General features: G+C 40.2%; 1 protein-coding gene across 4 annotated transcripts in view; it reads right to left on the bottom strand.

The window, feature by feature from the left end:
- Positions 1–9,775, bottom strand: part of LOC131576557 (ras-related protein Rab-10-like) — a 33,018-nt gene extending 23,243 nt beyond the window's left edge. For 2 of the 4 annotated variants that reach the window (XM_058833395.1, XM_058833397.1), the window contains exons 1-3: positions 9,513–9,775; positions 3,474–3,534; positions 183–321 (exon numbers count right to left, since the gene is read on the bottom strand). In XM_058833395.1, coding sequence (XP_058689378.1) covers positions 183–321; positions 3,474–3,534; positions 9,513–9,684 — 372 coding nt within the window. In that variant the 5' untranslated portion in view covers positions 9,685–9,775. The remainder of the gene's footprint in view (positions 1–182; positions 322–3,473; positions 3,535–9,512) is intronic. The other 2 variants (XM_058833396.1, XM_058833398.1) reach the window with 2 other exon arrangements.
- Positions 9,776–14,406: the final 4,631 nt, after the last annotated feature.

Below are 14,406 nucleotides of genomic sequence, written 5' to 3' on the forward strand. Positions count from 1 at the left end.
CTAAATATAAACCATGTTCCAGTTTCAGATGACAGTAATTCTACTATCACACTGTCTGCTGAGTTAAATGCAAGAAATTCTGGTTAGAAACATACAGGAAGAAGAATACATCTCATGCAGTCATTTAAAATGACACATTAATTACCTTCATTAAGCAACCAACCACTGACAGATATATTTACCTCATATATGTCATTCATCCAGATTGTTATACTTTGAAAACTCTTCAGATTTGTGATGTCATATACAAGAACAAAGCCTTGTGCACCACGGAAATAGCTGGTACTAAGTGTATGGAACCGCTCCTGGCCAGCAGTATCCCTGAAGGAAATTGTGACAAACAATTCACAAACACAACACAAACAAACAAACAAACAAACAAACAAACAAACAAAAGAGATGATTAAACTGCAGAATCCCCAAGAAAGATTACTTTACTTTAAGGAGTATTGTCCAAATTTTAAATTATGTACTCTAACACAAAAGGAACAAGAAAAATCACAGATGAGAGAAAATCTGTGTGCCAGATACAGCAATAAAAGAAATACACTAAAAATTTATTCTGAATAATACAGCCCTACTAGGGAAGCCAAGCCAGTGGCTGAAATCTGAGAGTAATGTTAAGTCCACCATTCCTTCTTTATATAAATAACTCAGGTGATTAAAAAATATCAGGTATCAGCTGAAATCCCCATATTCTGAAAACCCATTTATAAACTGTGATACAAACAGCACCTGGTTTAGATGGAAGACAGGTTTTGGGAAAAAGCCATAAAATACATGGACACAGTGATTCTTACACATAATGCCAAAACTTGAGGAAACAAACACAAATGGGATCCTCCAATCTTGCTTCAGGAGATGTTGGCTACAAAGTACCACACCCCAAATGTTTCTACACTAATACACCAGGAAAGAGGAACAAACCACACAAGCTCCAAGTTTTGTCCCAGTCCCAGAGACTTACCATCACTGGCATACCATCACTGGCATAAGTGAAACCTGATAGGAAATAAAATAAATAAGGAAGGTGTATGCCCAGTGGAAGCAAAGTCAGGTGACATGGGAAGAATACAGAGATTCTGTTTGCCACTGTAAGGAGAAAATTTGTGTGGTCAAAGCTACATTGGAGTTGAAGCTGACAGAAACATGGGAGACAATAAAAAGCTTTTTCAAATATAAGAATGGCCAAAGATAGCGTAGAAATAGCATCGGCCTAATACAGGATGAGGATGGTCAACTCACCAAAAGCGACATGGACAAGGCAGAGGTGTTTAATGCATTCTTTGTCTCTTGTCTTCAACACAGATGACAGACCAAGGGGGTCTCAGTGCCCTGAGCTGGAGAATCATGACTGTGCAAATGATCAACTCCTGTCAACCCCGAAATTGAATGGGATCTGCTTCTACAGCTGGATTCCTACAAATCCATGAGGCCTGATGGGACTCATCTTAGAATTCTCAAATGCTGGCTGATGTCATCACAAAGCCTCTCTCAGTTTTTGAGCAGTTTTGGGAGTCTGGAGAGGTCCCAGCTGACCAGAAGCTGGGTAAAGCTGACACAGTTTTCAAGAAGGGCAATACCCTGGAAACTACAGGCCTGTCAGTCTCACTTCAGTGCTCAGTAAAACAATGAAAAATATTATTCTGGGAGATACACCTGGAGGACAACACAGTCATTGGTCGCAGCCAGCACAGCAGGCCAAAGTCCTGCTTGAATTTGATTTCCTTCTATAAAATGGTAATCCATCTAGCTGATTGAAGAAAGCCAGTAGATGTGATCTCACTGAACTTCCACAAAACTTTTGGTACTATCTCTCACAGTACCTTCCAGACCAAATGTCCAGCACACAGCTGGAAAACCATGCTGAATGATGGGTGAGCAACAGGCTCACAGGTCAGGCACAAAGGGTTACAGTGAATGGGGTGACATCAGGCTGGGGTCTGGGCACTGGTGGGGTTCTGCAGGGCTCCATCCTTGGCCCTGTTCTCTTCAACATCTTCATTAACCACTGGGATGCAGAACTCAAAGGGACACTAAGTAAGTTTGCTAAAAATACCAAATTGGGAGAAACTACTCCCTCCAGAGCAGAGAGGCCCTACAGAGAGACCTTGACAAATCAAGAGTTTGTTGAGGTTGACTGGGCAATCACCAACTGCTTGAAGTTTAACAAGGGCAAGTGCTGGATTCTGCACCTAGGAAGGGGCAATCCTGTTTGTGTGTACAGACTGGGAAATGAGATCCTGGAAAGCAGGGCTGCAGAAAGGCACCTGGGGGTCACTGGCAAGTTAAGATGAGTCAGCAGTGCCCTGGCAGCCAAGCATGTCCTGGGGGGCATCAGGCACAGCATGGCCAGCTAGGCAAAGGAGGGGATTGTCCTGCTCTGCTCTGCACTGGGGCAGCCTCACCTCAAGTGCTGGGGGCAGTTTTGGGCACCACAATATAAAAAAGGCATTAAGCTCTTAGAGAGCATCCAAAGGAGGGCCAGGAGAATAGGGGAAGGCATACATGGGGTGGCTGAGGTCACTTGGTTTGTTCAGCCTGGAGAAGACTGAAGGGAGGCCTCACTGCAGTCTACAACTTAATCACAAGGGGAAGCAGAGGGGCAGATACTGATCTCTTTACTCTCACGACTAGTAACAGAACTTGAGGTAAGTCAGGGGCAGGTAGGTTGGCTATCAGGAAAAGGTTCTTCACCCAGAGGGTAGTTGGGCACTGGAACAGGCTCCCCAGGGAAGCAGTCACAGCATCAAGCCTGGCATTTGGACAATGCTCTCAGGCACATGGTGTGATTCTTGGTGTCCTATGCAAGGCCAGAAGTCAGTCTCGATGATCCTGATGGGTCCCTTCCAATTCTATGATTCTTTGAATTATGCCTTAAGAAAGCTACAAACAACCCTCTTAATATTTTTGCATTAAAGCTTGAGATGGAATAACTGCAGATCTAATACTGGTCAGATAATTCATATACAGATTTACTCCTTGAGAAGTTAAATACCAGTAAATAAAGATAATTTTTAGTATTAGATGCCTGGAGAGCCAGGTGTCAGAAGCATACATAACCTTAGAAAAACCTACAAACCAAAAAATTCCCAAAGATTCATCTTATCAAAAGTCACTTCTTTTGGCGACCCGTTTGAACAAATATTTGATGGGTAATGAAATGTAATATTTTCTTTCTTTATCACTTTTTTCAATGTTCCTATACAATTAAATACACTTCATACGGAACACAGATCTGCACTTGTTTGTATGCTGCAAGCTTTATTGCTAATGCAACCCAGTGACAACCATCTTTTTAACTTACATTAGCTGCTACAAAAAATATACTCTCCTAGGCTAAATTAAAATTTAAAAATTATCTAGTAGGAGCACCTGCACATTATGAAGACACACAATTAAAAGTAGATGAGATTTTTCATGTCATAATGCAATTTAGTTGGCTTTCTTTTGTGATACTAATTAAAACTTACCATATTTGAAGTTTCACTCTTGTATCATTAAACATTACTGGCTTTACTTTAAAGTCAATGCCTAGAAGAAAAAAGGAAAATCTGTAACATTTCTCATAATAACATGGATTCCCTTTGAAGATTGTTTCTCAGCTCTAGTTATCACGCAATTTCAAACAGAAAGTGAAAAGGAACAATACCATAGAAAGAATAACTAGTCAACCATATACATTCAAAATGGAAGCTGTAAAAGGAAATTATTCACTGATGAGTGCCAATACATTGCACAAATACAATACAAAGCAATGCCAATACCAAGCAAAGAAGGGGCAGGTCAAAGCAAAGGTGAAGATATTCTGAAACAAAAGGTAAGTATTATCATGGATTGGCAAGGGATGTGAAAGCAGTTTCATGGCCTATGCACAGAAGTACACTGCACAAATACAGTGGTGATTTTCAAGAGCATGGCAGCTATGAATGGGAAGGTCCAAATGCCTACAAAGCTGTCACATGTGCAACACGATTTTTCCGTCCTTACTTCCAAATCCCTAAAAAAATATCCAGAGTTACATGAGCAGAAATAGGAATTGGCTGTATGCATTAAGTGCAAAGACAAACATACATGGGATTCAATTCAAAATTAAGAGGACTGGCTCTACAGCCTAAATCAGATCCAGAAAGCCAGTGCTAAAAGCAAGTATTAACACTTAAAATCAATGTAGAATGTTCTCTCTACAAACACTACAGATCCTTCCTCTAAGATATTTTCCTTATGATTTATAGTGTTTTCCTTTATTAAATCGTCAAATTAGTACTCCAGATGTGTTAGATGATGCCTAGATTTACGAGCTGTTGAAGTTCCAGTTCTAAAATTAGAATCTGCCAGCTATCAGCTGCTATCTTAGAGTGGCATATATTTGCAGAGCAAAGCATTGTTTCCTCTATTACTTCATTGCTGAAGTTTGAAATACCATTTGATAATTTCCGTGACTGTTTTTCCCCCCTGCTGAAAAACACTTAGGCTCTTTTTGTCAATTATAGTAAATTAAGGTAACATTGTGACAAACTGAACATGTTGTATGCACAAAATTCTGTAAGATCAAACTATAGCTACTTAAAATGGCAGTGTACTTTCACCAGAAGTAATGTCATTTCAAGGAACCAGACAGACTGAAAAATCACAACAAAATTTAAGTTAATAACACTGCACTGATTTCTGTAAGAATGTGCAAGCCAAATTACTTTATCAAAGGAAAGCATCCATGGCAGCAAACTAAAAATGCAGAGGAAATGCTCCCTTCCTTTGTACTGACAGATGCATTGTGCACAAAATTTTGACAAGTACACTCTCACATGCATGCACTCACATGCACTTTCAATGCTATTAACATTTTTTTGTGTGAGTGTGGTAAGGGAGTTGAGGTGGATTTTAAAAATTATTATGATAATCATGTCCTTCACTTGATGAATTTTCATTGAAGCTTCAATGAAAAGGAAAGATGAAATAATATAATTGGTATCTGTAATTAATATTACACAAAGCTTCCTTGATGGAATTAATAATGTCAGAAGGAAATGTAAGTAAAATTTGTTCATGTAAGGTGAAATTCCAACATGATGGAAAACATTTGCTACTGCAATTCACATTTTTTTTTAATTATCTGTATCACTTTCTACCATTGACATTGGAGCAGTTGAGAGGGACAGAGTGTACACTGGGAAGCTGGAATGTCACTTACAAATGTGCATTGGGAACACAGAAAAAAATCATATTCCAGACAGGGATATCCAGAACTCATAGGGAAAAGTTCTTAGTTGACATACATTTTAATAATAAATTGCTATAAGCTTTTTCTTGGAAAAAAAAAAAAAAAAAGTAGAAAAGGAAGCAGAGTGCTGAATCAGACTAAAACTTAATCTAAATTAAAATCAGGCATATTGACTTCTTAAGTCAACTTCAAAATTTATTGACCTAAAAGGTCAATGAATGTTAGTGAAAACCAGAAGTCAATATGTTCTGCATGCATGATTTGTTCATGTCTTTATATGAAATTTCCAGCAAACTTAGCAAATTGGAAAGACAGAAAAGAAAAATGAGATACACAATGCCAAAGACAGCTCACGGATTTCAGATGCTTTCAGGCCTACCTGGTATACAACATGATCAACATAACAAAGCAACCATTGATTACAGCTCTTGAGATAAATGTTATTGGAATGCAACAGCATGTACTTGCTTCTTTTAAGCTGTCAAATAAAGCCAAGAAGGGGGATGCTGGGTGCAAGTTTAAATTCTGGTTGTTATTTCCAACTTTTATTACTATGAAAATTTATTTTATTTATATTTTAATGAGTAAAAAATGTCTATATTAGTACTGAGGCACCTTAAAGACAATAAAGTCTAAAAAACATAAAACCAGTCAGCCACACTCAGAAATGCTGCTCTCTTCCCTACCTTTGGCCACCTGCAGAAGTCCTCTTCAAAGAGGTCTTTTGCAGCTGGCCTGGAAAATTGCAGCATACTTTTCACCCAAACAGAGCTGGTGGGTTCCTGATAGAAAATGCTCAAAAACACGTCTATCCAAAGAAAAGACAAGTTTGAGTAGCTTAGCAGGATGCAACAGTGGAAGGACAGAGGGTGGTGAATGACCCTGTGCAGGTTCTACCCAGCCCACTGCCTGTCATACAGCATCTTCAACTCCAGAAACAGGGAAGCAGTTCCTAACAGCTCCTGTGCCCAAACTGGGCAAGTGCACAGTGAGACATGATGGGTTGGGGTTCCACTGTTAGTCCTAACCCATACTTAACCCCTCCAATTGCTGGTGCATTACTTGCATCAGATTCTTTTCTGAACTTGTCAAGAAATGTCTGAAGCAGAGAGGTGTCTGAGCAGTCACAAGTACTGATAATTCCTGGTTTGCTGAGAAAAGCAACTCATTGGATAAGATAACTTGTTAGGAAAACAAGAGTGACAAAAAAATCCAGTCTTGTTAAAAATAAATAAATTAAGATGTGGATTGCTACTGGCGGTCTTAACACAGGACTTACCTTCAATATGGTTCATTTTTGTTGACTATTTTATTCCCTTCTAAAGTAAATATCAGGGAATCTACACAGACTTTTTTAATCCTAATGCTGAAGTTGTACCACTTTCAATTATGACTCGTCAGGACTCACGGCTCTGCAGAAATGTTTCTCACAGAAAAACAGGCTGAAGGACCAAAGAGACCATAATACAGCAAAATAACCTCACAGACTGTGAGACCACAATTCTGTTCACTGGTATACAAGGAGCATTTTTTTGTTCATAAACCTTCTCTATGACTTCATATGCAATACCATTGTTTAAACAAAAGCATTTATTCTTTACAATCTATTCATAATACAATGTATCCTCCTTATGATGTGTATAAGTTTAATTAGAAAACTATAACTGCTTATAATTTATCCAAACTATGTAACTAAAGAGGACAGGCACCCAGCCTTGAGTGTTTAAGTGCTGCATTAAAAGCTTTCAATCAAAATTTACTGTGGATGTATTTTTTGCATTTCCTCACAAAATGCATTGTTTTAGAAAAGTTCACTGCTACCAAAGCCTACTACAAAATGCTTGTCTGTTTTTTTTCTCCTGCAACAACACTAGGATTTCTCCTAGTAACACAAATATGTGATTCATGATGACATAGAAAGGAGACTTTCAACAACCTTTTAACTTCTATGCCTATGGCCCTTTGCCACAAAGGAAGGTGATGGCACATGATTTTGTCAGGGAACTCAGGAAGCTGCAAGACTGCACAGTAAGGATAATCTTTCCTCTACTCAAATCACTGTTTCAATTGGACAGGTAAGGTGAAAAATCACCTGACAGCACATGAGCATTTAATAGGCTGTACAACAGAAAGGGATCATTTGACTGAGCTTGTACGAAACAGGAATCCAGATAAAACTAGTTATTTGTTCTGGTGGTTTCAACAGTGAGGAAGAAGACATCACACACTGAGAAAACACTATGTGTCTTCTTCCTTTACATCACTAGGAGCCACAATCTCTAGGGCATCCTTTCCACTACAACTGTCTCCATGAAGAAGATGAAGAAGGAACCTTCCACTTCCAGTGTGACTCTTTTGAAAGACACCATTCATAATCCCATTTGTTTTCAAAGTTCAAGCTCTGAAACACCTGGCAAAATAGAATTAAAGGGAACACAGTATTTCAGAAATAACTTTAAAAACACATTCAGGTAATAAATACCATGTTTGGATTATTCACTTATATTTCAGATAAGCAATTTTTAAAAGTTTTTAAATATCTCAATAATAGGTGTCACTAATGAAACTAAAGAAATTAATCTTAGTCCAGAAACTGTCACAGGAACTATTATCTTCACTATTCCTTTAAATAGTTCAAGTCACAACTTGGGAAATACATACTTAATATCATCACCATATGAAAGTTTTTTGAGTCTGCAGTCGACTGAACCAGGAATAAAAGAAATTATGTCTCAAAATCATAACCTCATGGTCAGGAATCTCAATGTAAAGCACATCAACAAAGCTGTTATTTATTTTTATAGGCATTCTTTGGGCTTTCTTGCTAAGCCTGGCAACAAGTTGCCTATTATTAGGATCAATTTCCTGACTTCATTGTTAGTTGTGTTCTTCCCTCTTCATCTGTGCTGGTTTCAGAAACCGCTTTGTAAGAAAGGTCAAGAAAATAAAAAGTGGTTAAAGTTGAGCCATTTTTATATGGGCAGGTCAAGCCATCTTGAGTACGTTAAGTATTCCCTGGACCAGCTACTGTCACAGCTACTGTCTGGTATTTAATTCTGTTACACTAACTTCTCCCAGACTGAAAGATGTGTAAATGAACCATGCATATTCCAAATGCAGGAATACACAATTTTCCGGCATAATTTAATTTTCTCTTCAAAATCAAATCAAATCAAAGAAAAAATGTTCTTATACACAAACTCTTAAAAATTAAAATTTCCTGATGAGAATTTGGGAAAATGTCCATAGCAAATCAAACCACTGCACTCACATAACATGTTTTCATGCTGGAGACAAGGTTTTCAGCACGTGGACAGTCATCCTGCCATTCCCCATGGCACTGTGGGCCAGGGAGCGCCAAGACAGTGGGGAGTTCCCCATCACCCTCCAGCTGCAAAGTGTGGTGCCAGTGCAGAACTGACATAGTCTGGCAGGATTAATTATTCCCACCATAGAAACAACTCTGCTTTAATCATCATGCACACCACTAGCTACAGTAGAAGATATCTTTATACCATTAAAAATATAAACACAAAGTTAAAGTCCTTTCTAGCCTGAAATATTGATGAACTGGGCTTTCTACTGACATCTGATAACTCTCAGAGGTTGGTACCTGAAAGGATGCTGTAGCCAGTTGGGGATTGCCCTCTTCTCTCAGGCAACAAGTGGACAGGACAAGAGAAATTAGCCTCAAATTGTTCCAGGGAAGGTTTAGGTTGGACATGAGAATTTCTTCCCAGAAAGCGTGATTAGACATTGGCATGGGTTGCCCAGGGAGGTGGTGGTGTCACCCTGAAGGTGTTAGAACTGGGCAAGGAACTCAGTGAATGGCCTATTTGACAATGACAATTTGGTCACAGGTTGGACTCGATGATCTCAGAGGTCATTTCCAACCTAGCTGATCTAGGGGTCTGTATTGTCTTTTCTAAACCTGCACCGATGTGCACCAGCAGGGCCTCAGTGGGCAATAAGAAACCGTGAGAAGCAAGTCTCCACAAGTTTACACGAGGAGTATGTTTCCGACGCCCAGACAAACAGCAGGGACAGCGTAACAAGCCAGCACTTTGCAGTGGCTCTGAAGCCAGTGACATGCGTCCTGACACCGCGGCAAAGGTTTAAGCTGCTGTTCGCGGCAGCACACACGCACAGCCCAGCGCAGGGAGGTTTCACACCTCCCAGCCCAGCCGTGCCGCGCTGACAGCGCCGGTCTGCCCGTGTGCGAGCCGTGGGCACCTGGAGGGAAGGGCAGCAGCGAGGCGGGCGGAGGCGCACGGAGCCGGCGGGCACTCACCGATCGTGGCCATGTACGAAGTGGCAGCAGAGCCGGCGGAAGACGAGCCGGGCTCCGTGTAGCTGCGCACGATGGAAGTCTTCCCCACGCAGGACTCTCCGGCCATGACGATTTTCACCAGCAGCGGCCGCGGCTCCCCCGCGCCGCCCGGGCCCGGCCCCAGCCCCGCCATGGCGGGCGCCGAGTGCCGGCCGGGCCGGGCCGGGCCGCGGCGGGGCGGGGCGGGAGCGAGCCCGGAGCCTCCTCAGGGCCGCGCCAGCCACTGCCCCGAGCCCGCGTTATGAAATTATGCAAAGATACACTTGTTTTTTCAAGAAGTTTCATCACCAGGGAGGAAGCGGGGAACTTTTACAAGCAGATGACGCTTCCCCCTTGAAATACAGAAATAAACAGTCTGGTTTCACATTCCTGGCGTTAAGTCAGAGGCAGAGGAAACAGGTTTTAAGAATTTCCTCTTTTTCACTTTTAATTTGTTGCCATCTGACAGTCAAAGTGACCTGTAACACACACGCACAAAAAAACCCAAACCAAAAAACCTGTATTTACAGTGTAGGCTTGATGCATGTGTGTCTGGATGTTTTTACCTGAATCCCACATTGTCCAGATTATAAAACTCATGGCCACTTGCCAGCATGTGCACGGAACTCATACAGTATCATAAATTTAGAAACAGGATATATTTGAATGAAAAGTGCTAATGTTTGCAAATATTTGTGTCTATCTAGGCCTGTGATGACTTCCCATGGGATTTGGCATTGTCACTTTCAACCCTTAAAACAACAACTTGATGAGCTTATGTATCAGAGCTGTAGATGTGACACGCTCGCTTTTTGTGGAGGACAGTTTATGACTCAGTGAGCTCCACCTAGCATGATTTAGAATTAGAGAATCAAGACCATCAAGGTTTGAAGAACCCTTTGGGGTCATCCAGTCCTATCATCAACCCAACACTGCCGCTATAACCCTTAAACCACTAAACTGTATCACCAGCACCAGATCCAGACACCTCTTAAATACCTCCAGGGATGCTGACTCCACAAATGTCCACTCATCAAAAGCCAATTATTATTTCCGGCTTATGTCCCCTTCACCCCTCACACCAACCTGCACCTCAGCTTGCGGGTATTTGACTTGGTGACCTTTAGGATTCTGTGGTGGAAAATCTCCAAAGGATGTCATCAACCTGTTTCTTAGTTGGTGCAATTTCCTTCATTGCTGAAAAATAAGAATTTCTGGTACAAGCTGAGAAATAATGAGTAGGAAACAACAGATTAAATCAACTAATGAGTTCGGTGGGCGTTTTAGAAGAGACCTCTGAGATGTGACTGTGTAAAAAACCCAAGGCTAGAAAAGAAGACATCAGTTAAAGTGTTTCCATTTGGAACAGAGTAAGGTTGTGTATTGATGAGCCTGAATGCATTCTTGAGTGACTTGGTGGAAAAAGTTGAGCCCACAGGACGCTTTCAGGAGATACATCACATTATGAAGGTGTTCTGGGAGCATGGTCTGTACAATTAAGCAGCAGACTTGCGTAGTTCAACAAAATAAAGGTTAAAAGGGAATATGGTTACTCTTTGCCAGGGATTCAACTAAAAGGAGGCAAAAAAAGCTTCATAAAAGAAAGAATAATATAGTAAATAGATAGATATACACGGACCATGAGTATGGGTAAGCCAAAATTTGTGAGGATTCTAATGATATTTCAGAAAATACTTGCAATTGAGGAAGGATTGGGAAAAAAATTCTTCATAAAGGCAAAACTAGAAGAACATGTTTGGGGGGGCTGTAACTGCCTGCAATAGGGAAGGACTGGATTTCATAAACCAGAACACTTCCTATGAGAAAGATCCCCTGCTATCTCAGCAACTCCATGAAGTTCTGCTTCCCATGCAGAAATTTGAGGTTACCATTGTTTATCCCAGATACAAGGAAAGATGAGGTGCCAGCATCTTCTGGTATTTCTCATGGGTCAGAGGCACTGATGTATATGGGGAAACTCCAACACAGATAATGTAACATCAACAGGCACATACAAGTGTCTCCAGCCAGCTGTGTGTCAGTCCTGCTCTGGTCCCTCTGTCAGTGTGTCTCCTGAAGCAAGGACAGTGCTGCTGTGTCCTGTGATGGGTGCTGCAGCACGGGTTGGACAGGTGCATGCATGTGGGTAGCACACTGCTTCACAGATACTTCTTAAGGCTTTCTCTTTACTGTGGAGCCTTCTCAATTGTCTGCTCTGAGGTTGTCCTTCTCAAAATAGCTTTCTTCAAATGCAGGCAATGCTGCAGCTTCCTGCAGCAGTAGATTTACGCGTAGCCTGGACTGATGGTGTTAACAAGGATGCTACATTAGCTCAGTCTTTACCCTCTGCTGTCTGTCAGGCCAACCAATTTAAATAAAAAGGCTCTCCATAGCATTTTGTACATTCAAGTGTTGATTTATGAGCCACGCACAAGGTAGGATTCTAGCCAAATTCCTAATGAGACTCCAAATACCCGGGGTTACTGCTGCTCTCTGTGAGTTACAGTATCACTTTTCCTGATGTTCCTATCCACAAGGGGACAGTCTTTCCATCTCTTACCACCGACTAAAACCATTTAAAAGTTAGCTCCTTGAAAACTACTATTCAATGAACGAAATCTATTTTTTTAAAATACATGTTTCATGCTTTAGAAAAGTTCCAGATCTTTTTATATATGATATTACTGTACTTACAAAGCTAATCATAAGCAAAGTTAGTTTAATGAAGCTAATGACTTGAAAATAATGACTGTGGCTACAAAATAATCAGTGCAAAGCACAAAATGAAGTTTCCATTGTGTTTATTGAGATATCTTTGGGAAAAAAATGTATTTTCTTCTCATTCAGTTTTTTGGATTGTTCACTTAAATTTCTTTAACCAAAAATGTGATGAATAGTACTAGTACTAAAGATAGTTTTAAAAGGAATTTTAGTGGGAGATCTTTGAATTTTCATATAGAAAAAAATTACTAGATTTATTATAATCTAATTTTATAAAATGTTGGATTATGAAAATATCACATTCATTTTTCTTCAATATTTGTAGATTGTTGCAGTTGCTCTTATAGATATGATTCTTACATTTTTGCTTCTTATCTGAAACACTTGGTTTAGAAATAACTGCTTAATTTACTCTGAGCACAGAATACTTTGGGCAAAGCAGATAATACCATGTTTTTAAATTTTCAAACTGCTCACACCTCCTAGTTGGCACTAGTGTAGCATATGGCCTCAATCTTTCCTGATAAGTTGATCCAACAGCTGATTTTTCACAGAGCCAAACCCCCACAAAAGTGGGTCAGCTCCTCACTGCAGTTACAGAAAGTACTCTAAAGTGCTCTGAATGCAGGATGAAACCAGAGTGATTCTTCAGCAAAATATTTCATGCAAACCATGCAACATAATCTTGTCACTAAGCTGGCTTTGCACATACTTGCAAGCAACCATCATTAAAATAAAATTTTAAAAAAAAAAGTTAGGGAGGAGAACATAAATATGAACCAAAGATGAAGAAACATTCTTTTGAAACAATAGTATTGCTACAGGTGCCACAGCCTCCATAATAAATGAAGCTTCCTCCTTAATAAAGTAAAGCTTACAAAATACTACAAAGTGGTTCAATGTATTTCCATCTGAAATTATTTTGATGGAATATTAGAATACTAATGCAATTACAAATATTAGCAGCATATTAATGAAAGTTTTCCTGAGCTGGAGATATAAGCTAAAAATGATAATGAGAAGAAAGAGCAAGGCTTAATTTGGTTTTAAAATGCTCTGTACTAAGTCACTGCTCATGTCAAGATTATTCACTGAATAGATTTTCTTAAGTGACCAAAGTGGAACTTTTTGGGTTTTTTTCTGTTAAGATAAAACCACTCTGAGTGACAAAATTGAGGTAAATTACTCATAATAGGCAAAACAGGGTTCACTAATCCTTAAATGAAATTTACAGGCCAACTGAAAAGTGTTTTAGTTATTTAAAAGACAGGACTCTCTGTCAAACCAGAATATAATTTTTAAGATTTCATCAGAGAACAGGACATCTCTCTCTCAGAATGACTCAAATGTGTGGTTACTGATAAAAACTGCTGAAAAGTGATTGCAGTGAGTTGATAAATTGTTTGTAGCTCCTCATGCTACACTTTGGATTTGCAATAGGTTTAAATTTTACTTTCTTCAATGGCAGAAGTCATCGCTACATTCTGCCTTGGCTTATTATCCTCAGTTCATGTATCGCTTGATATCTCTGGATTCAAAGCCATGTTTCTCAATGTATTTGAAAGAGGCACTGTGGTGGTCACAGTAACAGGTAATTTCAGCTGATTGAAGAGCAGTAAGGAGAATAAATGAAAGATGTGAGGATTTCTGTAATCAAAGGGAGAGGTAATTGAGGCTAAGTTTTAGTTACAAAGACAAGTAAGAAGGATTCTGATACATTACAGAGAAAGAAGTAGGGTCACAAGTCCTGGCAGAAACCTGTTCCAGTGCAGGCTTACCAGTCAGTCACAGCCTTCTTCAGGCATCCACCTGCTCCAACATAGGTTCCTCCACAGGCTGTAGGTGCTCCTATCCTCTATTTCTGCTCCACCACAGATCTCGATGGGCTGCAGGGACACAGCTGTCTCATCATGATCTGCACCATGGACTGCAGGGAAATCTCTCTCTGGTGCCTGGAGCACCTCCTCCCCTTTCTTCTGCACTGACCTTGGTGTCTGCAGAGTTGTTTCTCTCACATATTCTCACTCCTCTCTCTGGCTCTGGTTACCCAGGGGTTCCCTGCCTCCCCCCACTCCACGCCCACCATGCCTTCTTGACCTGAGCAAACTTGGGAGAGCTGTGGTTGTTCAGCCTGGAGAAAAGAAGACTTCACAGA

Source organism: Poecile atricapillus, chromosome 2 (assembly GCF_030490865.1).
Source record: "Poecile atricapillus isolate bPoeAtr1 chromosome 2, bPoeAtr1.hap1, whole genome shotgun sequence".
In the NCBI taxonomy this organism is placed as follows: Eukaryota; Metazoa; Chordata; class Aves; order Passeriformes; family Paridae; genus Poecile; species Poecile atricapillus.